Below are 27755 nucleotides of genomic sequence, written 5' to 3' on the forward strand. Positions count from 1 at the left end.
GTTACAATTTTCAGATTTATATGTTTTGAGGTTGTCTTTGCCAGAGGTTGGGGTTGAAACAGAAAATTTCCTGAGCATTGTACAACCTAGAGCATTTTGCAACAGGATGTATTCCAGAAATATTGCAAACTTAATGCTTTAAAAAGTCAGTCTCATTCTTAGGTGTTAACTGAGAGCTCTTGAAAGCACTAGCTCAAATTCACTGTTGGTATAATTTGTTTTACTCAAATCTCTACTTTTTAGAAAGAAACAGCAGGGTTCTGCAGGAAGAGTAAAATGGGCTTGTTTTCCAGCATTTCTGTTTGTTGAAATTAACTCAACTTTGCCTGCCTAGAATGGACGGAGCTGCTCCCTCATGTCACAGATCTCTCAGGGTTTTTATTTTTATGTCTCTGTGAGGCACCTTGTTTTGATATAACCCTTTCTTTTGAGTTTAAAGGAGTCTCTACTTTAGGACAGTAATAACAGAACAAAAGCCTCAGTAATGCAATTCTACTACTTCATAAACTTTGGAAAAAAGATTTTTTTTCTCTGTATTTGTCCATCAACTTCACATTAGGATTCTGAACTGAGCAGGATGCGGTGACTAAATTTGATTCTTAGATGGGTACACATTTGCTATGCAGTGACTTCATGTGACCTTAAACTCAATTTTCTTCAAATAGAAAAAGTTGCCCATTTAAGTATATTGGGTAATTACTGACATTGTTGTGAGGAGGAAAGATTCAAGCAGTGATTTGACACATTCCTTGTATAAGAGACATTACTCTTTATCAACATAAAGATATGAATCCTTCTTTTGACAATGTGAACTAATAATTTCAAATAAGTACTTTTAATACTGAATAATGTTTGTTGGCTTTCTTTTGAGCATCTCTGTTACTACACCTGTGCTCTCCAAAAGGAATGCTTTACTTTTTCACGCTTTAGTAGTACTGAGTTACTTGTAGATATTTGTGGAAAAGCATGCTTGTAATATCACAGAAAGATCCACTTGATCTTCTGTTGTTGTAATTTGTTGCAGGTCCCTGGGCTTTTAGGAGAGTAAGGCCAGCTTATATCAGCTGCCATGTGGCAAGCTTCCAGTTATGCATTTTTTGTGTTCTTGTTTTAAATGTTAGAAAAAACAACGCTTACTTTTTAAGATGTGATCATAATTCTGATTGTCCTTTTATATTCTAATCATGACCTTTTCCCATCATGAAAGCATTTTTGGGATTTCAGTTGGGTTTTTTCTTCTCATTTTCTGTGAATCCAGAGTTAAAGTCTCAAAAGAGGAAAAAAATATTGGGCACCAACCAAGAAAAAACACTCTGATCAGTTCAAAATATTTCATTTAAATGTTTTCGTATGTTATTTTGATTGTGATCTTTTCTTATTTTACCATTTTAAACATATGGTAAGTTTCTAAAATAAATGCCTTCAAACCAAAGAACAGAAATTTCATTTGCATTGAACAAAATTTCCTCTGAACAATTTCAATTTAGACAATTTTGAGTTCAAAACCCTTGGTCTCATTATTAGTTTTTGCATTTACTTGAATGGGATTACTTGGGCAAAGGATACAGTTTATGTCCATTTGTGGACAGGTTGTCTGAAATTGACCATACCAAGGCAAATATTATTCTGACTAAAGACTTCCTATTATAAGAGTTTATCTCTGAACCCTTTGAAGATAACTAAAGCAAAAAGTATTTTCAGCCTAATTTGTCCCTTATCTACATCTGCTGCTAGCAGGCATTGTGTTTAGAAAAGGAATATTTATGAGGCAGTAATTCTCATGAAACACCTTGATTTTCATCTAGATGAGCTGCACAAGCCAGGAGATGCAGTTCCTGAATTCAGGGATCTGTGTTTCTCCTGGGGAGCTCCAGTGTGTTAGCCATGGCTGAGAGCCAAACGCCCACCCTGCTGCTCACCCACTCCTCCTCAGGGGGCAGGGGAAGAAAATAGGATGAGGAAACTGGTGGGTTGAGATAAAGTTAGAGAAACTGCATACCAATTACTGTTCGGAGTAAAATGGCCCTGACTTGGGGAAAATGAATTTAATGTATTGCCAATGAAAATAGATTCAAGTAGTGGGAAACAAAGGAGAGCAATAAAACAAAACAGCATATTTTCTCTCCCTCTTCCAGGCTCAGCTTCTCTTCTCCCAGATCCTGCCACCCACCCCACAAGCAGTACAGTGAGGCATAGGGATGGACGCAGTCAGTCCATAGCAGATCCTCTCAGTCTCTCCTTCCATTTGATACCTTCCCTCTGCTCTAGTTGGGTCCTTCCATGAGCTACAGTCCTATAGGGAAAAAAACTGCTCAGGTATGAGGTCTTGCCAGCCCTTATTCAGATCTCTGCTTCAGTGTGGGCTGTTCAAGGGGCTGCAGGGGCGTTTCTGCTCCAGCATCTGTAGCACCTTCTCTCATTCTCTTGCATTGGTGGTAACACTGCTGTTTCTCACTCCCTTTTTTTCTTCCTCCCCTGCCCATCCAGAAATTTTTTTTTTAAATATGTTGTCACAGATGTGTGAACATGATTGGTTTGTCTGTGTCCTGTGTTAAGTGCTGGAGCTGACAGGAATCAGCTGTGTCCAGCGCAGGGCAGCCTCAGCCTCCTCCCGTTCCTCCCTTTATCCACTCTGCTATCAAAACCTTCACATGGACAACAAATGCATGAACCTGTCTGCAACCCTGACAATAGTGTTTTTATAAATAAAACAGGGATTATATCTTTGCTATATGACATAAAATGTAACATGGTCTAAGACAACTGTGGAAGTAACAAAACGTTGAAATTAACAGAATAAAAAAGCCCTTGCACTACCTGATAATACCTTGTCTGTCTATCTATCTATCTTATTCTGAGTGCATATATATAAACAATTTTGTCCTTTTAAAAGGACTGTAATTACTAGGTATTAAATATGCTTTTTGAAAGTAGATCAATATGAGTCATTATTCCTTCCATGATTCTGTTCTCCAACTTTGAGATTTACACTTCTGTTCCCACTTGAATTGAAAACAGAAACAAATATGTCTTGCATATTTGTGTAGTGTATGTAATGTGATGGGGAGCACATGCAATATGGAAAGAAACTGAATTATTGATGATAGATGAAAGATAAAGCAAAATGTATCAGTATAACAAAGCTCTGATATATTTAAAATTAAGAAAATGCACAACTACATTGGGGAAAGACAAAAAACAGTGGTAAATTTCAAGCGAAATAATGGGAATTAAGAGCCTGATGGTATGTGTCTGTGTGGAGGGGACTTGGGTATGGCTCTGGTTTAGCACATTTTTTTGCCAAGCTGGTAGAAATGGTTCTCACAGATAAAAATGAGCCTAGTTTGAATTAGCTCCTTTTGTAGCATACAGGCATGTTCTATTATGTAGTACTCTCTCATCTTACCTTCTTGCTTCTGCAGCTATTTTTGTTTACATCTTGACAGGGAACTTTTTTTTGGAGTTGCAAACAAGTTTGTTGTTATTTATTGCAGTATAAACAACACAATGTATGTTAGGAATTATCTCTCTCAATTTATATTTTTAGTCTGAGAAAATCCTAGGAAGATCTGCCATTTAAGGGATATCAAAGATAATAAAAAGAAAGAAGTATCTAACTGAAAATTTGTTTTTTAGCCCTGTAGTTGGGTCTTACAAAAATTGTTTGTCACCTCCGTTCTCCTCAGTTTCTGAAAGGAGGTAAAAATTAAGGACTAGTATCCAGAAAACACTCTGAACCATGCATATTACATTTTTTCCCCTGTAGTTCAAAAAGCCAAAGAGTAACTCAGTTCAACTTGAGTTTATACATCTTTTAAAAATGATGCAATGACTTTAATAGCCTCTGACATCATAAGTTCATGGACAATGTGGTGTAACACGTACTGTGTTTTTCAAGCAGCAAGTCATCTTTCCAAAAGCAAAAATTAAGCCTAAAATAGCATTAAACCACTAAGACAGTCTAATTGCTGAGAGACAGTTCGCGTGACCAGATTATAGTATGTCGCTTCTTTTTAGATCAGTCTCTCCTAAGTAAACAGCCATCCTTCAGCAGCTGAGTATTTCCCTGTGGCAGTCTGCTAAGAAAAACATGAGAAGAGACCTACCCAACACGACTCTTTCCGCTGGCTGTGATTTATTTGAAGTCACAGGGGCTGCTTATCTGCCCAGATAGAGCCGCAGAGACTGCGCCTGCCCGCTTGCTCCGAGTGCAGGGTCCATTGTTCTGTCACAGCACTGCAGAGACTGCCAAGGGTTGACCTTGGCTCGTGACCTTATCAGAGGTGATTTTGTAAAAATTTACTGGTTTGTTTCAGTAACATTCAAATCATTTTCTGCAAGTAGGTTTCTTTTCTTGACGTGTTCTAAGTGGTAGCCACGACGATTATGATTCTAAGCAGAGGTTGCTCTGGAGGGGGTTTTGTGTTTCTGAGGAGTTTTCTATTTTTTCCATTCTCTAAGGCCTTGTGCTGTCTTCTGATTCTCTGAAGACAGAGATGCCTGTGCCTGAAAAAAGCAAGTGTCAGCTGCTGCTCTTCTAAAGAAAAGTGTAACTGCATAAATGTGCCTTTAGAATCCTATATAAGCATGGCCAATATTTTACTATAAAACATGCTTTATTTGTCTGTAATAAGTCTGTGATAAGTCATCATTACCAAAAGGTTTCAAGAATTGATTTGAATATATTTCTCCAATTTGGCATCCCTTTAGACAGTATTAGATCTATATATGAATATACTGTTTTCCTTCAGTATAGTCTGAAAATCTGAGCATTAATTTTAAATTAGTGTTTGAAATTGTCAAGAAATTAAGGGACAATAACAAAAATTAAATCATTAAAATTTGTCATTTTTTTAATTTGGAAAATTACTTGAAAATATATATTGCTCAATATTCAGTAGAGTGAAAATAACAGCATGAGTACATTTCACAGAGTAGCACAGTATAATGCAGCTGTATCCTGAAGGAGAGTGGAGTATCTGTACATACCTTCTTTTCGTCTGCAGTCACATTCACAGAAACAGAGAATGGTCACGTTGAAAGGAACCACATTGAGTCATCAGGTCCAACCTTCCTGCTCCTAGAGCACGTGGCACAGGAGTAGATGTCCAGATGATGTGGGCTCTCCCTGGTGAGGGAAAGCCCACAACTTTTCTGGACAATCTGTTCCGGTTCATGGTCATCTGCACAGAACAGAAGTTCTTTCTTATATACAGGTGGAATTTCCTCTGCCTCAGTTTCTCTCTGTTGCCTCTTGTTCTATTGGTTGACACTGCTGAGAAGAGCCTGACTCAAACTATCAGTCGATGGGAGAAAGAAGGATTGTTTTGTTTGCCTTAAGTGAGGAATAATAATAGTAAGAGGAAGGAAGCTTAGAAACATGTCAACTTTCTGCTGCAATGGAGCAGCAGAAGCAGGAACCTTATAAACCTGTATTGACAGCCAGGCCTTTCCACCGCTGACCTCGCCTCAGTTTTTAATGATAGGTGATACATTTTCTTCTAAGTGAACGCTTTTCTTAGGTTTGTGGTGTTTTATCATTGAAGAAACACCACAAGGATCAGTCTAGGGCCCAGTCTGATGAACAAATCCTTTCAATTAAATGGAAAAGGGGCAGATCCTTTCCATTAAAAATTATATATACTGGATTTTATCTGTGTCAGGCACTGAGTAGATGATTTGACTAAATTTGCTTAAGAGATAGAAAAAAAAGATAGTGGGTCACCTATTTTTTAACTTGGCCAATGCATGCTTTTATTTTTTTTTAATAAATTTTTTAATATTTTATCTAGTCTAATGTTAACGTCCCACATGATGAAACCTTGAGTAGTCTTTCTTATGTTTTACTGAAAGAACTTGAAAACAGCAATGATACTACTTACCACTCTCTGGTCATGTATTCATCTCACAAACTTTCTGCTAGCAAATGTTTTTATGGCTTTTGTTATTTAATTATAGCTTGATTAAAAATTAACAACTTCAATACAAAAGTATTTTATTAAATAAAAATACATAATTTTGCTAGTGAACATTTAATTAAAATGAAGCAGTACGTTTTGCTTATGTGTAACTTTTAGTCAACATTAATGTGTGTAGAAAAAAATTATTGAAAATATGTGGGGCTTGATTTACACAAGGGAAAAAACATTGATATATGGAGAATTGGTGGTGATAACAGGTAATATGATTTGATTATTTTTGAAGGAGGTGGACATTGCCTTTCTATTTTTTATTGAGTATATATTAAAGAATCTTTATCAAGCTAATGTCATTTTTTTGGTATTATTTGAGATTAGAAATAAGCATTATGACAAAATTACAATGCAGAAAGAGAGGCTGGAAATCTCCATAAAAAACCAAACATGGATCTAATTGGCTCAAAATTATATATATGTATAAGATCCTTTGGTAAAACACCAGTTCAGCATATGAGGGAGTTTAGAGCACTGTGGTTCCAAACAAAAATAAAATGAAAGGGAAACAACAGATCTGGGAATTTACAAGAAAGACATCAGAAAATGACTATTTAATCTATAAGATATAAAAATGACTGAAGATATTTGAGCAGAGCTTCTCTTTGGGTGTAGGCATCTGTTTGTGTGTCTGCACATGCCTAGTTAGATATAAACATGCATATGCAGAAATATTTACTTAAAATGCTTGTATGTAAGTGAGACTAAGTGCAGAAATGGCAAAACCAGGTCTTTTGGAGAGCTACAGTAACAGAAGTGGTGACTGACTTCAACTTTAAAACTCAGCGTGGGAATCCTGGGCTAATACTAGGAACATATATTTGGTTCCATTTTTTACATCTAACGCTGCAAGTATGACAGCCAAAGAAAAGTCAGTGGTACTTGTATTTTCTCAGATCTTCTTGCTTGTGCCTACAGTTAACACAACTGAGCCAGACTTTTATTGGAGATTCAGGCACAGTGATAGGGTGGCTGGGGGTGTTGGATTGTTTCATCCGGGCATGCTCAGATTTGAGTTGGATATTTTGGCTTCTGAATCCTGAACAGGTACAGAGCCTTTAGATGACAGGTCTGTACTTGACACTATTTTTATGTCTGTCAAATAAATGGGTATTGAAACTAAGGCTTAAAATTAGGTGTGTATTGCCACTGGGCATTTGTACCTGTGAAGTCTGTTGTGGAATTAGATGTGGTGCACTTGTCAGTCTGTTCTTATACACAGCCTAGACAGGAGGAGGAGCACTGAGCTTGTTCTCTGACTCACAGGCTTAGATAGATGGACTTAAATCCTTGCTCTACATCAGGCAGCGAACTGGATCTCTGGAGTGGAAAGATCCCTTTTACTGCTAGCCAGGGGAATAGAGGACAGCAACAGCTGGCTGCCTGGGCTGTGAGAGGAGATGGTCAGATTTCTTGAGGCAAGATTGGCAAAGCAGTGATGAGCTGTGCATTACACCAAAGATAAGACATTAAGCAGCTTAGAGTTGTCAGAGGGGGAATACTTGTACACGTGCCCAGCAAAGTTGTACTGTTAGCAATTTGGGAGCCTCAGGAGCCTGAGCACCTACAGGAGTAGGCAGCAAATGTTTGAAGATGTAATTTTTTATTTAAAATTTTTTATTTTTATTTTGTAGGAGGCAAAACTGTAAAATATATAAGCCATCAAGGAAATAAGTCCAGGTCCTAGCAAAAGGTTTTATGATGTCTTCCAGAAGGAACCAAAAGGTTCCCTCATAGTCACTTTAGTTTATGCCTCACAATGTCTCCACAAAATAGGAAAGCTGGCAAGGCTATTCTATGGAATTTCAGGTAGACAAACTGAAGCAAATGGCAAGGTAAGGTGATAACAGCTTGGTCAAGGAATTAATGTGCTACTTGCTTAATTCTTTTCTTTGGCCATGCTCTCTGGGAAATGCAAATAATAAAAGTTATCAATCAACAGATTGTTGAGAAATACAAAGAAAGTAAAAAATCACAAAAATGACAGACCCTAGCTGTCTTAATAAGTGAATTTTTCAGTAAAACATTAAGATTTTATGACCAATACAGTAAGAAAGTTTTAATAAGTTGATAGTACTGATTAGTTTTGCAGTCAGTGTAACATGACTTTTTTACAAATCATGGTGTGTTAAGAATGGTACAAAGGCAACTGCATTATTAGTTTGGTGAAAGGGCTGTGCGGGTCATGAAAGCAAATATTCAAGGAAGAAAATAAATTTTTAAAATGTTGTAAAGTACAAAAACTAGAGATATAGAAAAATTTCTAGTCCCTTTTTGTTCTATTTAAAGAACTTGAGAAGTTCTATAGGCATTCGCATATCAGTGCAGTGACTTGTGTACATGTAATGTAAACAAAATGCAATCTAGGATTATTCTATTTTCAGATGTTCACACAGAAAAAAAGTGAGAACATGGTTGATCCTTCCCTTCAGTTAGTATATACTACAGAGCAGGAGGTAAGTGTAGATGGTTCAGTACATCTGAGGCAAGAAAATAAGGAAAACTAATCTGAGAATTGTGATGCATTTATATCTGAGGTAGGATATACATACCAGAATTAAATTCTAGCTCACTTAAAGCTGATGGGTTGATTTGTACTTCTGGAAGACATTTCCCAGAGGAATCTGTCTACTGCACACAAACGAGTATATAGATTTGAGTTAAATGTAGTGGTGGTCAAAAACCAGAACAACTCAAACAGGAGTTCTTCAGTTCAGCTAACCATTCAGGCAGAGCTCTCCTGAAAGCAGAGCTCTGGTTTTATTTTGTTTTGTTTTCCTCTCCAGAGGCATACTTTTTTTCCTCATTCTGCATCCTCAGCTGTTGCTTATCAAATCTCTGTTGGAGAATTTAATGAATAAAAGTCTGTGAGGATTAACTTGATAAGAAGTTCATGTATATCAAAGAGTAAAATGCTGTTGTAATGTGATGGTTCAAAATCTTATCAGTAGTAACATATTAATAGTGCCACATTTTTTTGGAAAGCTTTGCTGGAAAGGATGTAAACAGGCTGGGCACACTGAAGGGAACTTAACCCAGGCCTCTGCTTCTAATGCGATAATTTCCTTTTTAGCTTGATAGCAGTTTCTTAGTTCCATACCTTACTGAGTAGTCCAGTTAAAAAAAAAAAAAAACAAAACAAAAAAACCCCAAAAACTAAAACCAGGAATAGAAGAGGTTGCAGGGACTTGAAATATAAGGCACACTATCAGCATTTTCTTGGGGCATGAGATCAGCAGTAATAGTTTAACTGGTGTAGCAATTGCCCTTTCTAAAGAAGTGACTCACTCTTGAATGATAAAAATACTCAAGTGTTCACTGCTGCTTCCTATGGCTCTGAGTTGAACAAAGGCTGTCCTTCAAGGGCTGTAGGATTGCCAGGCAGGGAAGTCCTCATTGCACACACGGCTCTGACCCTGCTCCCACTCAGGATAATGCTGCAGAAAAGGCTGCTTATATTTCTCAAGCTGGGGTGCTGATTATCTGCTAATGAAAAAAGAATGTATCATCAAGCATGTAAATGTAATAGCTAACATACTTTTTCTTTCTTAAGAATCACTTTCCTAGGTATGATAATGGTCCTGAGAAACACTGAGGACTTGTAGAAGGAGGTGGAAAATGTGGGTTGTATTTAGGTACTTGTAACATTTAATCAGTTCAGTTACTGAAGCAAAGTCTGTAGAAAAGGAGGAGTAATTGGTCAAAAATCAGCAAGCGTAGCGATAAAAATATTTGTTACAAATATTTTGATGCTGTATTTTTCTGGTCTCATGCAAAGAATTTTGGAGTCAGAAACTTTTGACTTTGAAAACTTTCACTAGAGCTTTGGTTCAGCCCAGGCTGGGCTGAACTCAGCAGGTCATGTGCTTGCTTAGAGTGCTGGACTTATGCCTTTTGCCTCATAGAATGGTGTTGCAGGCTAATGGCAACAATGGACCTTGAGCTGGCTGTGTCTCTTCCACTGCCTTCCCAGAGGACAACATTTGGGATAAAATGGGAAAACTCCCACTGATGCCTGCTGTCATGAGAGTAGGTCCTCTGTACTTATCCAGCACTGTGTTCACAAAGAGCCAAACATGAGCTTTCTTTTTGCTTCTTTTCAGTGAGAGACAAGACCTTTCACTGAAACTTAGTGACAGTCTCACAGTGATATGGTCGTAATTCCAGTTATTGAGGAGTCAATAGCACTTAAAAAAATAGAACCAAAAGGGATATTGAGTACAGATTAAGTGCAATATTTAGCATTAGCCTAGAACTAAAGATGTTTTGAGGATAAACAGGCTTGTCATTTAAAAGTGAGACCGACAGCAACTCAGAAAAATTGTAAACGTGCTTGCTGTTACAATTTTAATCAGTGATGTGTTTTCTCACGTGGCCTAATTTTGCTTGCTTCTATTTTCTGGACTGATTTTGTATTCCCCAATTTTTCTTTACACAAGGTTTGCATTCAAAGAACAACTGTTCTCCAGATATTAAGGCTAAATTCTTACTGCAAAATTTTAATAATGGACGTCAGCCAAGCTGCCCACATGAGTGGATAAAAGGTGATTCTGTGTCAATATTGATTGCTTTGGGACAGTGATAATTTTTTTGTGGCTTGTTAGCTTTAAGCCTGAATAAAGCATAATTTCATTGATGCTATTTTTACTATAAAGTTGATTTCTTCTATCTTTTCAAAATATATGAAATGTTTGTAGTACAAGAATGGATGCAGTGGGCCTTTAAGCTACATACGTCTGGACAGAAGCTTTGCAAGCCTTTTGAAGTCTTAGAGAAATAAGAGGCATTTACACTGTCAAATGGTGACACTTAATTGTCATCTTCACCAGGTCCCAGCAGCATGATCTCTTGAGTCCCCAGTCCTAGTGGTACATGGAAACCACAGATGGATTAGCTGTTTATTGAAAGTGACTTTGCATGCACTGGAAAGTTAATGAGGGTAGCAACGATGTTTTAAATCCTACACTGTAGGGATATCCAAACCAGTATAAATTCCTGTTATATGCAGTTTAGTTTTAAGACGTCAGAATAGGATTTGCACTCGTTCATCTTCTGAGCAAATATAAACAACAGAATACTGACTAGAATACAAGTACATTAGCTAAAATAGATTAAGGCCCTAAATTATTATATTATATTATGTTAAAAACCAATGTTTATAGCAAAATATCTGTGCAATGTTATAATTTAATCTTTATTTGTACCTATGTATCTTATGAAAGTTGAACTGAAGTGGTATTTTGCAACTACTATAAATGTTGAATTTTCTACTAAGGAGACTGGTTAAAAATTCATTACAGTATGCAATGGTATTGTTTACTGAGCAGTGTTTTTGTTACTGTTCTACACAGCTAGTTTTGAGATCTTGGTGTAATCCTGATTAAGCAAAGAAGCTCCAAATCAGATTATACATCTGGTGGCAATTAGATGGAACTGGGAGCATAGTATTTCCACTGGAAAAAGAAAAAAAAAGTCCACATTCCATGGCATAACTAAAATACAGTTAAACATAATTCTCCTGTCTCTCCCTGAACTATATTCACACACATTAAAAGTCATGGCCTTTTTTCATGTAGAAATAAATAACGCCTCATGGACAACAAAACTCCTTCAGACTGTCATGTTTTACTATTGTTAGAGAAACTGTGCAACTATTTTCACTGAGTTATCTGAATAGAGAAAAATATGGGAGAATCTTTAGCACAAAGAGAATCAACTTGAGGAAGTGAATGAACAAAAGCAAGCATTACTGGTAGGTAATAATAAGAGATATTTAATAAATAGTGTCAGAAGGTGAGAGGTAGAACCTCCATTTTTAACATATTAAAATTTTTATCACTAAAGAATTTAGTTTGGATGATAAGCCTACTCTGACAAGAAGGTAGATTAGATAACTCACATTCCCCACCACCATTTTTATTTTATGTGGTTATGTGACTCTCTTGAGCAGTCTAAGTAAATAGAAAATTATACAAATGAAATATTTAATAGGTAAATAGTGTTTTAATATGAGAGGACTTGCTGGATGAGATGTTAGACATTCTGTTCTGAGCAGTGTCAGTCTGTGGTGAACCTGGACTGGTGATTCACATTAGCTGAGATTAAGCAAGTGGATTATGATGTTTTTCCTGGCTAAGCATACTTGAAATAAGACTAAGAATGTTGTTTCGTGTGGCATAGACAACCACATGTACAATTTATAAATCTCTGAAAACAAGTTATATTCTCTTTTATTTACATAGGACTGTGGGTGAGTATGATAAAATTATTAAGTCATGCTTACCAGCTGTATAGCATTGAAGGTTTTATATATTTAGAACAAAGTGTTCCACTTAGTGTCTATAGAATTTAGATTTGTGCATGAATGTTGTGGTGGTTTTGTTTATAGAACTTAGGGAAAGATTAAATTCTGATTTCTGTTTGATTTTATTAGAGAATAAATTCCTCAGCATTTTAGTTGCCAAAGTATTTTAATAGACATCCTATTTCATGTAATATCACCTATTTCTCAATTTTAGAATAATATCATTTAAGTGTGAAAATTGATAGTATGTTTATGATGAAATGAAGGTATTTTATGGTGGCTTGTAATATGAAAAAGTAACTTCCATAATAAGTTGATTATTCATTGTTGAAATGTTTTCTATTTGTGAAAGGTAATTATAAAGTATCTAAAAGATGCAGAAGCATTTTTGCTATTAAAATTAATGTTAGAATCATGGTATGCCAAATAAAGCCTTATCATCCATTTTGTTAAGGAAAACTTATTTTTCTTAGTTTTGTACATTCAAATTATTTTGTGTCTACACTGAAAATTGTCTTTTTTCTTTATTGATTTGTATTTTTTATCTCTGTTTTGGATTTTAGTATTTCCACAGTGTCAAGACTAAGTATAATAATTAGCTTTGTGTAAAGTCTGTTTCTCTTTCAAATACTGATGCTTATGTAACTGAATGTTTTCCACAAGCACAAATATCTAGAACAGCTTCTGAGACTCTAATTCTAAAGTGATTAACATCAGTGGTCTCTTGAGAAAATCCACCTATTTTATCTCTTGTAAGAGTGAATAATCGAATCACACAGTTAAATGAAATTCCACTCCATTTTCACAAAGTGTAAGAAGCACAGTAGAGAGTAGCTGAGGAGCTGTGTCTGTTTGTTTCTCTCTCTGGCCATTGTTGACAAAAGTGCTTTTCCCCCAGAGATCCTGGACTGGGCTCTCAAACTCCATCTTGGCCCGCTGAAATGAGGTAGCATGACATTCAGTTCACTCAAGAAATTCTGTCATTGTGGCTTTCACTTAAGTAGAACATTTGGTCTGCAAAGAGAGTAGGAAAGTTTGTGTTGCAGCTAGCAACAAAAATGCCCTTATAGATTTCCTCTGGGCAGATCCAGCTAAGCAGAATGACGCATAAAACATGAAATGTCTGGTTCAAATTGTGTCCCTAGTCTAAACTCACCAATCAACCTCTCAGTATAGAATTATAGAGAAAATTTACTCAGCTAATGAGTAGATCTGCCAAAAAATATGGACAACTGTAGCTCTCAGTAGTTTCAGTTGAAATGGAGCTCCTCCCTCCTACAGAAATAAGCCATTTCAGTAACTGGGTTGTGTAAGTTGCTACAGCCAACCTTGAAAATTCCTTCTTGCTTATTCCTTAATTAAATGCTATTTTTCTTTTTCATTTTTTAAGCTTTTAAAATGTATTTATTTATTTAAAATTGTGATTATGCAATTCATTCTTCGAGTACATCATTCTAGTGCAGACCTGTTGGGCTATTTTTTAGTTTTAGCACTTAGAGGAGTATATTTTACAGCATAAATTATGTCTTATAAGGAGATATTTCTTCCTGTGTTCTGATCAGTGCTCAAAACAATTAACTCCTAGTGAAGGCAAAAGACCTGAGCTGAAGCAGTGCATTATTGCACTTTAGCTGAAGCAGTATTGGAAAAGCTGTAAGAACACAGTAAGATAAAATCTTGTCAAATCTTATCAACTTTATTTGAACCTTCACTGTCTCGAAACATAGCATCTTCTTATCAATTTCAGAACTGATATGTGCAGTATTGAAATAATCAGAATTCTGTGTTCCATAGCTTCATTAAAAAATACATGGTAGCCAGAGATTGTTCCATTACTCAATGTGGCAGCTATATTAAGATTACATCATCAAAAAAATTAATTTATTTTGATGACAAGTGTTCCCTGAGGCTGCTACGTAGCTTTTCAGTAAAAGTCTACTAAAACTGTTTCCTTGAGGCTAGTTGACAATTTTTTACCCTTTGTTCCAGCAAACCGATCATTAAGATAGTTATTTTAGTCACTTAAAGGGTCGTCATTACAGTATCTATAATTAGATTGGATTAAAATGGAAAGATTGGTGCTCTATTTATAAACATGAAGACTATCAATGTGGTTGTCAAACATAATTTGTTGATTATAAGACCAGTATTTAAATGTTTTCATTTCAAGGCTACTACTCCTGAAGAATACCTGAATTTTCTGTGTCTTTTTGAGAGACTTAATGGCTTTTATTTTTGCTAAAAATGCCTTATTCTATCAGTAGCTTTTTCTTCTCAGTATAAATACAACTCTTGTAGTAAATATGTATTGTGAGACAAAAAAACTTGTAATAGAAAAGCAAATATGTCAATTTATGATAAAACTTCACTCTAACACATGTTTTGGGCCTTATTATGGTATAGTTATGTAAATCAGGAGATTTTCTCTATTTCCATGGTTTTGCCTTGATATGAAACTAGTATATAAGATCAGACTGCATTCATTGTCTTTCAGTTTAGCTATTTTGGACTAAAAAAAGCTTGTACCAATGCACAGATTTCTCCCTCCTAGTAAGGACTTTTCTTAAATATCTTAAATGTGAAATGTCATTAGCTTTATGCTCAGAGGATGGACTGAGAAACCACCTCCTTCTAAGAAACTGTCTCTTGTACCAAAACGATAAGAGATTTGAAATTACATTGCAGAGTTTGGGGAATACTTGCAAGTAGAGCTATGCTAACTTAATCTGACAGTATTGGAGTCTTTGTGAAATTTAGTGATAACAGCTTGAATCCATTTAAATCCAATGATTTTTGGCACAACACGCTGCTGTTGGTTCCTCATAAATCCTCTTCCTGCACCTTTCAAAATGTAGATCATGGTTTTACTAGTCACAGAGGAAGTTTTACATCCATCTTCTCTTTCTTCCAGATTACTGTCAAAATGAGTGAAACACCTTCAAGCAGTTACTCAGCGAATCATCCAAACTCCTCCGAGGGCGAACAGAGCTTATCTGCGCGCCATTTCAATGTTACTGAACCTGTTGTGGCAAAACGGATTTGTTTCTATAAAAGTGGAGATCCCCAGTTCAATGGAATCAAAATGGTAGTTAATAGCAGGTCTTACAAGACATTTGATGCCTTGCTGGATAGTTTGTCCAAACGGGTCCCTTTACCTTTTGGAGTAAGGAATATTAGTACACCAAGAGGGAGACACAGCATCACCAATTTGGAGGATCTGGAAGATGGAAAATCCTATATTTGCTCTCATCAGAGAAAAATGAAGCCCATCAACCTGGAACAGGCCAGCAGAAAACCACTGCCCTGGCAGATCAGCAGGCCTGTCAGTGCTCGTCGTCGAGCTGTGCAATTAGCAAGGCAGAATGAAGATGGGTTTGGCCACCGAGAAAGCAGAATAACAACTCCCAAAAAGATGATTGTTTTCAAAAATGGGGATGTAAGACTTAGGCGCACCATAGTTTTGGGAAAGAAAAATACACAAACATTTGAGGCCTTTCTGGATTATATAAGTGAGTTAATGCAATACCCAGTTGCAAAGCTCTATACCACTGATGGCAGAAAGGTGAGAAAAGGGATGAGTGCTGACATTTGTTTTGTGATTTATTGTAGATTATTGTAAATAAAAAAGAAGTTGTATCCGTGATTGAAACACGGTCCTGATGTATGATCTCATGTGCTAAATTTCGTCTGTTTGCTTTCCATGCTTTTTACCACTTCAGAAGGGCTACCGGCTTGGAGGAAATAAACTGGAATCTTGGGAACAGAGAGAAGTTAGTGAGGACACATTTCATTTTAAGGAAAAAAGAAAAAACACTTTATTTTCTCTTACTCAGGCCTCTTTAAGGCATGCTCCCAACTGTATACTTTTACCCATTTACAAAAACCTTCTTTTAGTCTTAATGTTGTTTATCTGGGATTTTTAATGTTTTAGAACATGATAAATAGCATCTAATGTCTACAGGTACTTTTATCATTGCACAAATGCAGAGTGCTTTGCCATTAATGACTTAGAACTCTGACACCTGATTGCCTATTATAGTTTCAAACCACGGGCCAGCTTCTCTACCCCTAAACTCAGATGGTGCAGCACTAATAATTCAGATTTTAGTCTCGTGTGCTTTTGTCTAATTTTATGTCAGTGATTTTTCTGTCTGTTGTTTAACCACAGGAAAACACTTATGCTTACACTTAGCAGGTATCTAGAAAGAGAAATCTGTGCAGAACTCAGAGAGTTCATAAGACATCTCCTGTTTACCCTTCATTTTTGAAATCATGTATTAGGTTGGGAAACTGTTTATATTACCTACAAGTTAGTGAAATACAGTTTCTAAGCATTAATTTGCAATGTATTTTAGAACATGCAGTCAAAATTGTCAGACAAGGCTCTGAGCATCTTGATCCAGTCAGATCTGCTTTGAGTAGAGGGTTAGACTACATGACCTCCAGAGGTCTTTTCCAAAGCATAATGCTTTGTGATGGTGTCCTATGTCCTTTGTAGAAGTATGAGTCAACTGCTTGTGCTGAATTCTGAAATTTTCCTCCATGTCTTCATATGTATATCTGCTTCCAAATGCATATTCATATTTCATGACTATGAACCGTCACTGTGCAACAATGAAACAAAATTACATGTGTAAACACTTTAATTGTAAGAAAATTTTGATCTGGATCCAAGTTGCTTCTTGAAGTAATTATCCAATATATTTATATAACAAGATATATCCTCACAGAAATAGGAATTGCCTTATAGGATTTGAAAAATTAATTCTGTGCTGTGATACATATTTAATAGTCTGCTGCAAATGAATGTAGAGACTAAGGAGTGAAGATATTAAAGCTTGAAAGGGATGAATCTCTTACACCATTTTTAATGTTACTTTTTTTTCCAGGTTCCTAATCTTCAGGCCTTGATATTGTGCTCTGGAGCTGTAGTCGCAGCAGGGAGAGAGCCTTTTAAACCAAGCAATTATGAATCTCTTGGGTATTTGAGACCTGCTAAACTCCTTGGAACTGGAAATCGTGTGTACCCAAAAGCAAATGCCAAGTCAGAAAGTGAAAAGAGTAAGTTCTTTGAATTAATTTGTATTTTATTAATTTATCTCTCTCAGCATAAGACATAAACAGTGGCAATTTTACTAGGATCAAGGATATTCAGAAAGGCCAGTTGAAACTGTTTATATCTGATATAATAGTGACTCCTCTATAAGCTTATGAAAGATCAAAGTGTCAATTTTCTTTTTAAAATGCAAGTTTCTGCTAAGTACTTAGCTAGTATGCATATTTTGTTTCTGTTAGACTTACTTAGAACATGAATGAAAATTTATGAGTATATTTCACTTTAATTTGTTTGATTGCCATTGTTATTAATTTTTTTGTGTCAGAATTAATAACAACAGTGGTAAAAGTAAAACCTCAGGCTACTTCAGGCTCTCACTGAATTGCTTGGGCAAAACTTTTGTTCAGTTTTCAGAACTTAACAAGTGGAGATTTGGCTTGTCACGACTTACTCTTCTTCTCTTGTCACATGCTCCACATAAATAGGAAAAGTAGCATAGCATCCATCCACTCACAAATTCATCATGCTTTTGAAGCTGCTTTTGACCAAACAGAATATTATTCATTCCTATATCCTTATGGCTGTTATATATATTTTTTAAAAATAATGTTAGGAAAAGATACACAAGTATATGCTTTTTCTTTGATTACTCATGGAATTGCTCCCCTGATAAGATCAGGAAGAGTGTGAAGTGGCCAGTGGATGATCAAGAACATGAGGAGCTCTTGCAGAAAAGCCAGATGAATAGCCTGAGGGAAATTAAATGTTGCAGTACCAGAGCTTTAAGTCCTGTGGGAATTCCTGACATTAGAGCATCCTGTCAGGCTGAGGTACTGTGTCCAGGATCTTCCTTAATCCAGAGGAACTCTTGCTACAGCTTCATGCTGTACTGGAGAACCCAGGGAGCTCTGTAATTGTTACTGTACTGGGACTTTCCGCAGTAACCCTGACAGTGTCATGGAGCACTTTAATATATGACATTTGATTTCCATTTACTTGAGGGAGTTCCATTCACATTCCTTGCACTTTATTATCTCCCCACCAAGCTATTAATTTTAGTTTTTTTCAGCTTTCATGTACTTTGACTTGCACAGTTTGAAACCTGTTTGCAGAGTATAACTAATGAGGCAAGAGAGAATGAGTAAGAACATTTTGAGAATGAAAGTTCTGCAGAAACAAAAATCCTTCCTAGATTCTGCTTTGAGACAAAGACTGAGTCTTGCAATTGTAGAAAAACTGAGTTGTTGAATCTGATAATCATCAGCTTCTAATTCTTAGTCAACAGCAATCACAGAAGGAGGGAGAAAAAAAACCACCTTTTTTTGTCTTTAACCTGAGAATTTAAAAAATATCAGGTGTAGGAGATATCTTTGATGATATAAAAGCATGGAAAATGAAATTTCAGCATCTTTGTTCCAATTTCATTTCCTGAGACAGTAAAGGTGAGATTTTTATTTTGTGAGGCAGAAGTTCTGGTCTGTGTTAGAATTAATACAAACTTCTATTTCTTATTTAGTTCATAGTAAAGCATATGCTTGAGAAGCTTGCAAAGCCATTTGTCTGAAGTTATAGACATGCTTCTGTAACAGTAATATACTACTGGAAAAGTGAGACCAATTAAAAAAACAAACCAGCTTAAATTCAAGAAATGTAGATAAGTTAATATTACATGTGTTAAAATGCTTTTTGCAAGTGAAACCTATGTATTAAGTGGTGGATTACATATATATTTAGATATCAGTAGCAATTGTTCATACCTCTGTGTGGGTGTACCTGCACTGTTTCCCTGGAAGACAGCAAAACTTTATTCTTATGTTTTTTAGCTCTCAACTCTTAAGCGACAACTGTGAGGGAGAGATGAGATAAAATTTTTAAAGACCCAAGTTATTGCAGAGTAATCAAAACATATTGTGGGAGTATATATTGTGTATGCTACCACGATTTGTGCCACATTCAAAAATCACTGAAGTCTAGAAGTATTCTCATAGGCTTTGCTGAGTTTTGCACCATTGTCTACAGTACATATACACAATTGTGTTCCAAAATGTCATGATTTAACTTGAGATTTTACAAGAAGTTCAAGAACTTCAATGTTTACTTCTTCACAGAAGGATTGGATATCAACCCTTTCCTCACATGTTCATGACATTACAAAGAGTAGTTATTTTTGTACTGTAGATTGTTAGATTAAGCCCAAGGACATACATATTGACATGTATTAGTACTAACTGTAAGAACTAATTGGAAGTGATATATTAATGATCACCAAAGCATGAAGAGGAAGTAAAGCTGGTAGCTTGAAACCCAAACAACTGGGCACCTCTGAATCCCTTGAAAAGCTCAAGGCAACCTCAGCTCTCAATTAAGTTTAAAAATGAGTAAAGTAAAATATTACACTTTTTAAAATAAAAAAGTATCATCTTTTTTAGACTTTGGAGCTTCAAATAAGACTGTAGTTCTGGCATCAGAAAGAACTTATTGTAAAATAAAAATAAGTGGACAAGCATTTAAAGCCTTAATTCTTTATTAAGTCTTTCTTACATTTCTTTCTCTGAAAACTTCATAGATGAATAGCAAGATTATCCAATTTTTTTTTCTGTACTTTCTAATGCAAAATAAATAAAAAAACAAACTATGTAAAATAACATGCTTCATTAACATCTTTAATACTAATTTTTCTCCTTTCTTCTTTTTCCTTTGTTGCCTGTCTGCTGTCTCATCATCTGGATCCTTATCCATGATATTTGTCTGCTCTGCTTTCTGTCTACTCAATGAATCTGTGCTCTTCCAATGTAATTATTGGTAGTGAGAACTGAAATGGACTCTAGTTCAAGATCTCAGATATTCTCAGTTTGTTCTGATAAAGGATCCAGCAATGATAACAACTCAGAGTCTTCCTATGTTCTTGACAGTCATAATGGGATAGGAGGAAATCGGTCAGTTATTGGTGAAGACTTATCTGTGGCACGGTATCAAGATGACATTGAGAAATCTGTTCACATGAATCAAGATGGCAGTATCACAGTGGAAATGAAAGTTCGATTCAAAATTAAAGAGGAAGAAACCATTAAGTGGACAACCACCGTAAGTCGTGCTGGACTTTCTGATGACAAAAACATCTCCATTTGCAATTCTTCTGCAATGAATGTGGAAGACTGCTCATCCAATGTAAATATGTCAGACTGTATAAATCCAAAAGATGCTCCATTTTTGAAGAGCTGCAGTAAAGAAGGGGAAGACTCATTACAGCAATCCAATGAGGAAGTGTCAGAAAAAGAACCAGAATCTGATTTGAAAACTGCTGATTGTAATGTCTCTAAGAACAATTTTGCAGATTTAGATGTAAGCAATGTACCTGAGGAAAATATTAAGCCTCACTTTTATAGGCCTCCCACCCCTGGACCAAGGCGTGTTAGACAAAAGAAAGCAGTAGTTGAAAGTGTCACCTTGGTATCTGAGAAAGAGGTTCAAGAGAAGACAATAGGACAGTTTTCCTACAGTGAGGAAATAGAGAATGGAGAAAAAACATCTGAGTATTGCATGGTAGCTCATTCAAGCAGGAAAAAATCAAGTGTCAGTAATCCAAAGTTTAATGAGGTCAGTGACAATGGTTTATTAAAGCTGTCTTCAGAAAATATAAAGGAAGAAATGCTTTTTAAAGTAAGCCACAAAAGTAGTGAGTTAATAGAAACCACAAATAGGAAGATATTAGAAGTGCCTCATGAGAATGAATTGGTACAGAATATATTGGAGAAATCAGCTGTGGGAGAAGGTGCATATAGTAGTCTAGTATCAACCTCCAAAGCCAACATCAGTGGTTTCACACCATTGTCAAAAACTTACCAGACAGCTAGACCAGGTACAGCTGATCACATCCACAAGTCATGTGATATTAAACAAATAAAAAGGTCAGTGAGTTCTTTCATTACATATTCAGAATTATGTCAGTCAAAAGAAGAAATAAAATGCCAAGCTGCTGATTTAGTAGGTGTTTCTCAGGATTCAGTGCATTCAGCCTGTGCTGGACATAGCCAGATGAAAATGATGGCACCTCCACATAGTAACAGTCTGACTGAGAAAGTAAATCAAACAACCGGATTCTTTCCTACTGTTACTGAAAGTGAGACTCAAATCAATGCCAGAACTGAATCTGTGATGACAACGCCCATTGAGAATAACCAGCCTGCCTCATCTCTCACCAAAAATAAGAAGAAAAGAAAATCATCTAGCTTTCTAGAGGAAGGTACATATGAAAGTCAAAAGCATAATGAAATTTCAGGGATGATTAGAAGTGAGGGACTACATATCACACAGGATTCCACAACAGAGGCTATGGATAAATATTCTGAAATGCCTCAGAAAAAAGGATCTGAATATTTTGTAAGAAACAATGATGGGTCTGCCAATTCAGACAAAACCATACATCCTGAAGGTGAGTTCAATCACCAGGATTCTGTGGAACAAAATGGATCACCATCATCATCATCTAACAAAAAAAAAAGAAATAATAACAAGAAGTTAGCCAAGGTAAAATTGAAGTCAGGCAAAAAAAGCAGTATCATTTCAACTGCAAAGAGTGAAGATGGTCTAATAACAGCTGATTCAAACAATGAATCTAAACACAGTCAGGATATTCTTAATACTGAGAAAGAAGGCACACATCTTATGACTAGTTCTTTCAAACAGACACTTAACTCATCAAAGCCATTGTCAGAAGTGCCAAAAAATCTTAACTTTGAAAAAGAAAAGAATAATTTGGAACATTTTCTATCAAAGAAAGAGAAAAAGCAAAAGATGAAGAAAAATCTAGGTAAAGGTGTAAGTAAGAAAAATATGTTAGAAAGTGCCATTACACTAGAGGCTCTAAACCAGGAGGGTTTTCAAGAGAAGGTTGTTGAGCATTCACGTGAAAACTATGTCCAAACTTGGCTGAAAAATTCATTCTCAAACTCTGTCTTGCCTCCTATAAAGAAAAGAGAAGGGACTGCAGAGAATAGCAATGCCTGTTCTTCTCCTAAAGAAAATACTGATGCCTCTATAGAAAAAGAAGTTAGATTCAACACAAATAAGATGCATGTAACTGGAAAAACTCTTGAAGACAATCTAACAAAAAAACCATTAACGCCTATTGGTAAAGTGGAAATTTCAGAAGACTCAGCCAAAGATTCAGATGAAAGACAAACTGACTCTTTGATTCATTCTAAGGCATCTCTACTAGAAGAAGCCAAGTATTTACTAAAGGCGGAATTTCATCAGGATAGTAAGCTACATTTGTTTCATGAAGCACATGACAATGATAAAAAGATGGCAGAAGTTGACATTCAAGTTACCAACCTATGTCAAATAAAAAGAGCTGAAGTTGCTGTTCAAGCTGATTGCACAATTGTTAGTGAGAAAATTGGAATTGAAGTTCAGAATAAGTGCATGTCTAGCATGTTGCTGCATGAACTTCAATCAGCTTTGCTTGGTCTGCAGAAAGGACATAGTGGATGCATTGGAAAATCTTGTGGGTTTTTGGATCTTTCTCCTGCAGCTTTTGGTTCTTCCTCCAATGCCCTCCTAGCTTGGCTACTTTTACTGAATCTGAGAGAGAGTTTGACTGGGACAATCACAGATGATACGCAAAAAAATGCCTGTAGTTGTTCTGAAATATTTACGCAGTTAAAATGTCTGAAACAAACTGCAGCTGTAGACCAAGCTGATGAGCTGAAGGCTGTATTCTCACATCTCCAACAATCAACAGAAAATAAATTATTACACTTTAGGAAGGAACCTGAAAAGCAGGGCTCCACGCATGAGAATATGTCCACATCTGAAATTCCTAATGATACACATTTGCATGAACATGAAGAATCAGTTGAACCTTCTATTGCAATGGACCGTGTCAATTCTGAAGAAGCTGTAAAATTAACTGGGGAATCAGAAAGCTGTTTTGATATAGAGAGGGATCTTTGTAAAGAAACAAAGACTTCAGACATGACTGCTCCCAAAACACAATTAGATGGTCAATATGCCAATACTGATTCAAATACCTGTAGTCTTCCATCAGCTGTAGAGACACCAGAAAGAAATGAAGAAATGCCTGGTAACCTATATGAAAAAACTCAAGATACCTCATTCATTAATGAAGAGTCAGAATCTTCAGTAGAACCTAACTCCACAGTTCATAGTGTAACTTCTAATGATAACAACTGTATTTTAGATCAGGATACTTCTGAGTTAGAAGGTGAAAAAGACATTGTACCTGTTAGTACTGATAAAAGTGAAGATGAGGATATTGATTCAAAGTCAGCAGATATTGACAAAACACCAAAACACCAACTTACACTAGACGCTGAAACCTCTGTAGAATGTAATAATGAGGATTATTCTGTACAGGGTGACAAAGAAGATGCAGAAATATCTGAGGAAACCTCTGATAGGTTATCTACAGTCTCTCCATTATCATTTCGTTATGAATCAAAGCAAATTACAGAATGTGACATGACCGGGGGAGAGCAGAAATTGCAAGTAGAAGAACTGGAGAATAAAATGTGTTCTGACACCTCTCAATTTAAAAAGTGCTTAAAAAGTCCTGCTACTTCAGACTGGTCAGATTACAGACCAGATACTGAAGAGAGTGATAATAACTTGAGGGCATCCAGTGACTTGACCAATGAAAGTGGAGAGGAAGCACTTGAAAAACATTATAATACTGGCTATGTAAAGAGAACTATTGAGAGACTCTATGGCAAGACAGAAGCTTCATTTAAGCCTGACTTTCACAAAGGATTTCCTTATATGTCAAAAGTATTTCAAGCAGATACTGAAGGATTCCACTCTGCAGTGGGGGAAAAAATAATTTATTTTTCTCAAGAATCTATGTCTTGTTCTGCAGAGAAATTGTCGCACTCCTCACTACCATCACAAGACTATCCAGTCAAAGAAACCACAGATGATAGTATATCAAGAAGAGAAAATACTCCTTTACCAGCACCACAATCTGCTCTTAACAGAGAAGAGACAAGTTATACTAATGACCATTTAGGGGAATCTCCAAATCAACATTGTCAACCTATCATTCAGGCTAGTGAAGACGAAGGAATATTGATAGATAAAGGCAAATGGCTTCTGAAAGAAAATCATTTGATAAGAAGGTCACCACCTGAACGGATTGGAATGTATGGTAATTTGGATACAACATCAATTGAAAGTGATGAAGTCCCATACTCTCACTTTGGCAATCTGGATCAGTACCCTGCCCTTGATGAGATCCCTTCTTCAGAACTTGAAGACATGGTAAAACCCCCTGAAAATTTTTGCAGCTACTTCAATATGCCTCATAATAGTGATTCAGACCCCTTGCAGGATGAGTCAAATAGAAAAGGCAAACCTAGTCGCAATGGTAAGATCCTTCCTGTACCAAACAAAGACAATACCAATCCATCAACCATGGCAGGTTCTACTTCCACACAGGCTGACACCAATTTTTCAGCCTTTTCATCTGTAGAATTTAGATTGCCTGATAACAAGGTGCATCCATTGGAAAAACCTTCAAATGCTGTACCCATACAGTCTCAGCCAACAAATGTTAGTAATGTTGATAGAAGTGCTCTTCGTGAAGAAGATTCTCTGGATAGACTCCATGCGATATGTGGCCAACATTGTCCAATTCTGATGGTAACAGTAACACCAATTAATGAGGAACAGAGAGGATATGCCTACCAAAAGGCATCTGATATTGAGAACCAGCTGGGTTCATATTTGTTTGCCAAAAAGAGCAAACATTTAGAATGGTCAGGTCAAGACTTGGCAGACAAAAATAATCATGTGATTTTGAAGAATAACTCTATCAATAAGGTTGTCAATAATATCTTTAAAAGGTTTTATGCTGATAACACCTTAGATTTTATTAGTAATTTTGGGATACTTGCATCCTCAACTTTGAAAGACACAAATATTTTAGGGGAGTTATATATTACAAAAGATATGAATGCAAATGCCATGGAAGCCAGAAATTGTCAAAATAGTGTATCCAAACACATACCCAGTGGTCTTATCACAGGCACAAATACTGAGCTATCCAAAGGAAAGACATGTCAAACCTTAAGAATAGATTTAATTTCTATTGTTGTAGAAAAATATTCTCCCATGTTGGCAGATCCAGAAGAAACCTGTCATTCTGAAACATTTCTGAGGTGTGACACTTCCTTAAATAGCATTGAACATAAAGCCTCTGAAAATCTGAAAAACAAAAATTCCATTCCTACAGAAGAAGACAAAGAAGAAGTAGTTTGCTCTTCTACAATGAACAGTGGAAAGAGTAAAGATGAGAAAGACTTGTAATAAAGATCATTACATTAGTGAAAACATCTTTAGAAAAAAAAAAATCACATAATAAACTGCTGAACGGTGCAACCAATAAAACTCCCAGTGTGAATAACTAGATAGAAATAAGTCGCAATTGTATACCAGTCATGAAATACAAATATTAATTAAATTTTTTGGGACCCACCATACGAAGAAAATTGTTCTTCTAAGGCAATGATTTCTTGGCTAGGAAACAATTTTTCCCCGAAATATGAACTGTGAAGAGATAGTTGCATACCAATCATCTAATTTTAGAGAAATGATGGCTGCTTTTTTCAACTGAGAACTGAAATTTGTAATACATGCCCAAGCTTTAAGATACAATATTGATATTCCAGGATATTTGAGAAGGAGATTGAAAACTGCCTTTCAGTAGAAATGCTTTTCCCAGAAGAAAATCAACTGATACATTTAATTTTAAATGAAAACTAGGAAGTACTCTTCAGATGCTGTAATACAGTAACAAGTTGGAATGAGAAGTCAGGTTAATTTTATATAGATGCTATTTGAGATTTTAAAGGCCAGCTGTAGAACATGTATGTAAGTAAATAGATTTTTCCATGTAGGATCATCCAGACACCAAATAAGGAGGCCTCTTTTTCTCAGAGGAGACTAGAAAAGGGGTATATTTAGGAAGTGAGAATGGCGACTGTCAATGGATTTCCTGATTGCTCTTGCCATATTTCCTTCTGAGACAGCACCACATACTCTTTAAATTGTTCTACATACACTTAAACTTTTAGTTGTGTGTTCTAACTTAATCTCTGTCTGTACTTTAGAGATTGTATTTGTGGTTTTATTTTGGGTTTTTTGTTTGGTTTTTTTTGTAAATATGTTGAATTTTGAGAATCCAAGGTATATGCAATATGTTCCAGGATCTTTCAATCTGTTGTTGGAGTTATTTTGGATACTTGTTTACAGCATTTTTTAATACTGCATGTATGTAGTAAGCACCTATATATGGTTTACAATTTTCAGTAAATGATGTTGCACATAAAATTGGAAAATATTTAGGGTATTTTGTGGTTAGGGAGAGTGTTTCGGTTTTTTGGTTAGATTTTAATTCCTAGTACTGCACAGTGCCCCTCTTCATTGTTAATGAAGTCAGAGATAAACCCGAAAAAAGAAAGTGTTGCTTTTCAGGTAAAGAATGGCCATTCTGTACTCTTGAAGACTCTGTCTAGAACAACAAGCATGTGCATACTGTGATAAGTCCTGGGTCATGATCCTTTGGTTATCCAGATTGGGGACCTAATAAAAGGCTGACGCAAATTCCTCTTGGCCCAGAGGCCAAGATTATGTCTATGTGGGACAGAAGGAGCTTGAAAGGGAAGTAGAAGTTGGATGTGAAGCAAAAGGGGTTTGTAGCACAGGCAGGAAACCTAGAAGCACTGCTTAGTTTTTTTAGATGTCCAGTGGCTGATATATTCCCCCCTAAATAAATGATATATTTCTGTTGTTTGAAGCGGTGTATACTATGTAATAAAATAATATTATAACTCTAAATCAAGATGTATTGTCTAATATACTTTATACCAGATAGCTGTGTGTTATTTCCTATGCTGCCCTTGTTTCTGACATTCTTCTGTCTATCTCCACTTCTTTTGGTGTCCTCCTCCACATGTTTTAGAACTGCTCCAAGTGAGGAATCTCAATGCTATTTTTTCATCCCTTTACATGTTGATACAGAAATAAAACCTTTGTTTGAAAAATGCAACTCAAAATTGCTAGAATCCATCTGTATGCCATACAGCATTCTATGCTGTAAATAATGTCTAAATTATAGGTAAATTAACAGCTATATATATGTTTCCATCACAGTCTTTCTGCTGGATTTACAGCACTCTGTGCTGCATTCACAACACCTCAGTGTTTCCAGATCCAGGTTCAGGAGCCTTTAATCAGATCCTTATTACTGAGTTACTAAGGGTTACTGAGCAAACTAAGCATTGGAACACGAGATGTGAGGAACTCCCTCAGGATACAATTAGCAGAGATCACAGCAAGCAGTAAAATTAATATTAACTGAAAGACTTGGTTTTGATTTCTGTTAACTGAAAGAGAAGGAATAAAA

The 27755-nt window shown here is 36.0% G+C and overlaps 2 protein-coding genes across 2 annotated transcripts in view; both read left to right on the forward strand.

Annotated features, from left to right (window-relative positions):
* LOC115493890 (lipoxygenase homology domain-containing protein 1) overlaps window positions 1–27755 on the forward strand; it is a 189953-nt gene that overhangs the window by 10431 nt on the left and 151767 nt on the right. The window contains exons 2-3 of the mRNA XM_072924659.1: window positions 15188–15838; window positions 17166–17337. Coding sequence (XP_072780760.1) covers window positions 15200–15838; window positions 17166–17337 — 811 coding nt within the window. The 5' untranslated portion in view covers window positions 15188–15199. The remainder of the gene's footprint in view (window positions 1–15187; window positions 15839–17165; window positions 17338–27755) is intronic.
* Window positions 20010–27101, forward strand: LOC140682417 (oxygen-regulated protein 1-like). The gene has a single exon (XM_072924660.1). The coding sequence runs from the start codon at window positions 20150–20152 to the stop codon at window positions 25655–25657; it is 5508 nt and encodes a 1835-aa protein (XP_072780761.1). The 5' UTR covers window positions 20010–20149; the 3' UTR covers window positions 25658–27101.

The sequence above is a fragment of the Taeniopygia guttata genome, chromosome 2 (genome assembly GCF_048771995.1).
Source record: "Taeniopygia guttata chromosome 2, bTaeGut7.mat, whole genome shotgun sequence".
Taxonomy (NCBI): Eukaryota; Metazoa; Chordata; class Aves; order Passeriformes; family Estrildidae; genus Taeniopygia; species Taeniopygia guttata.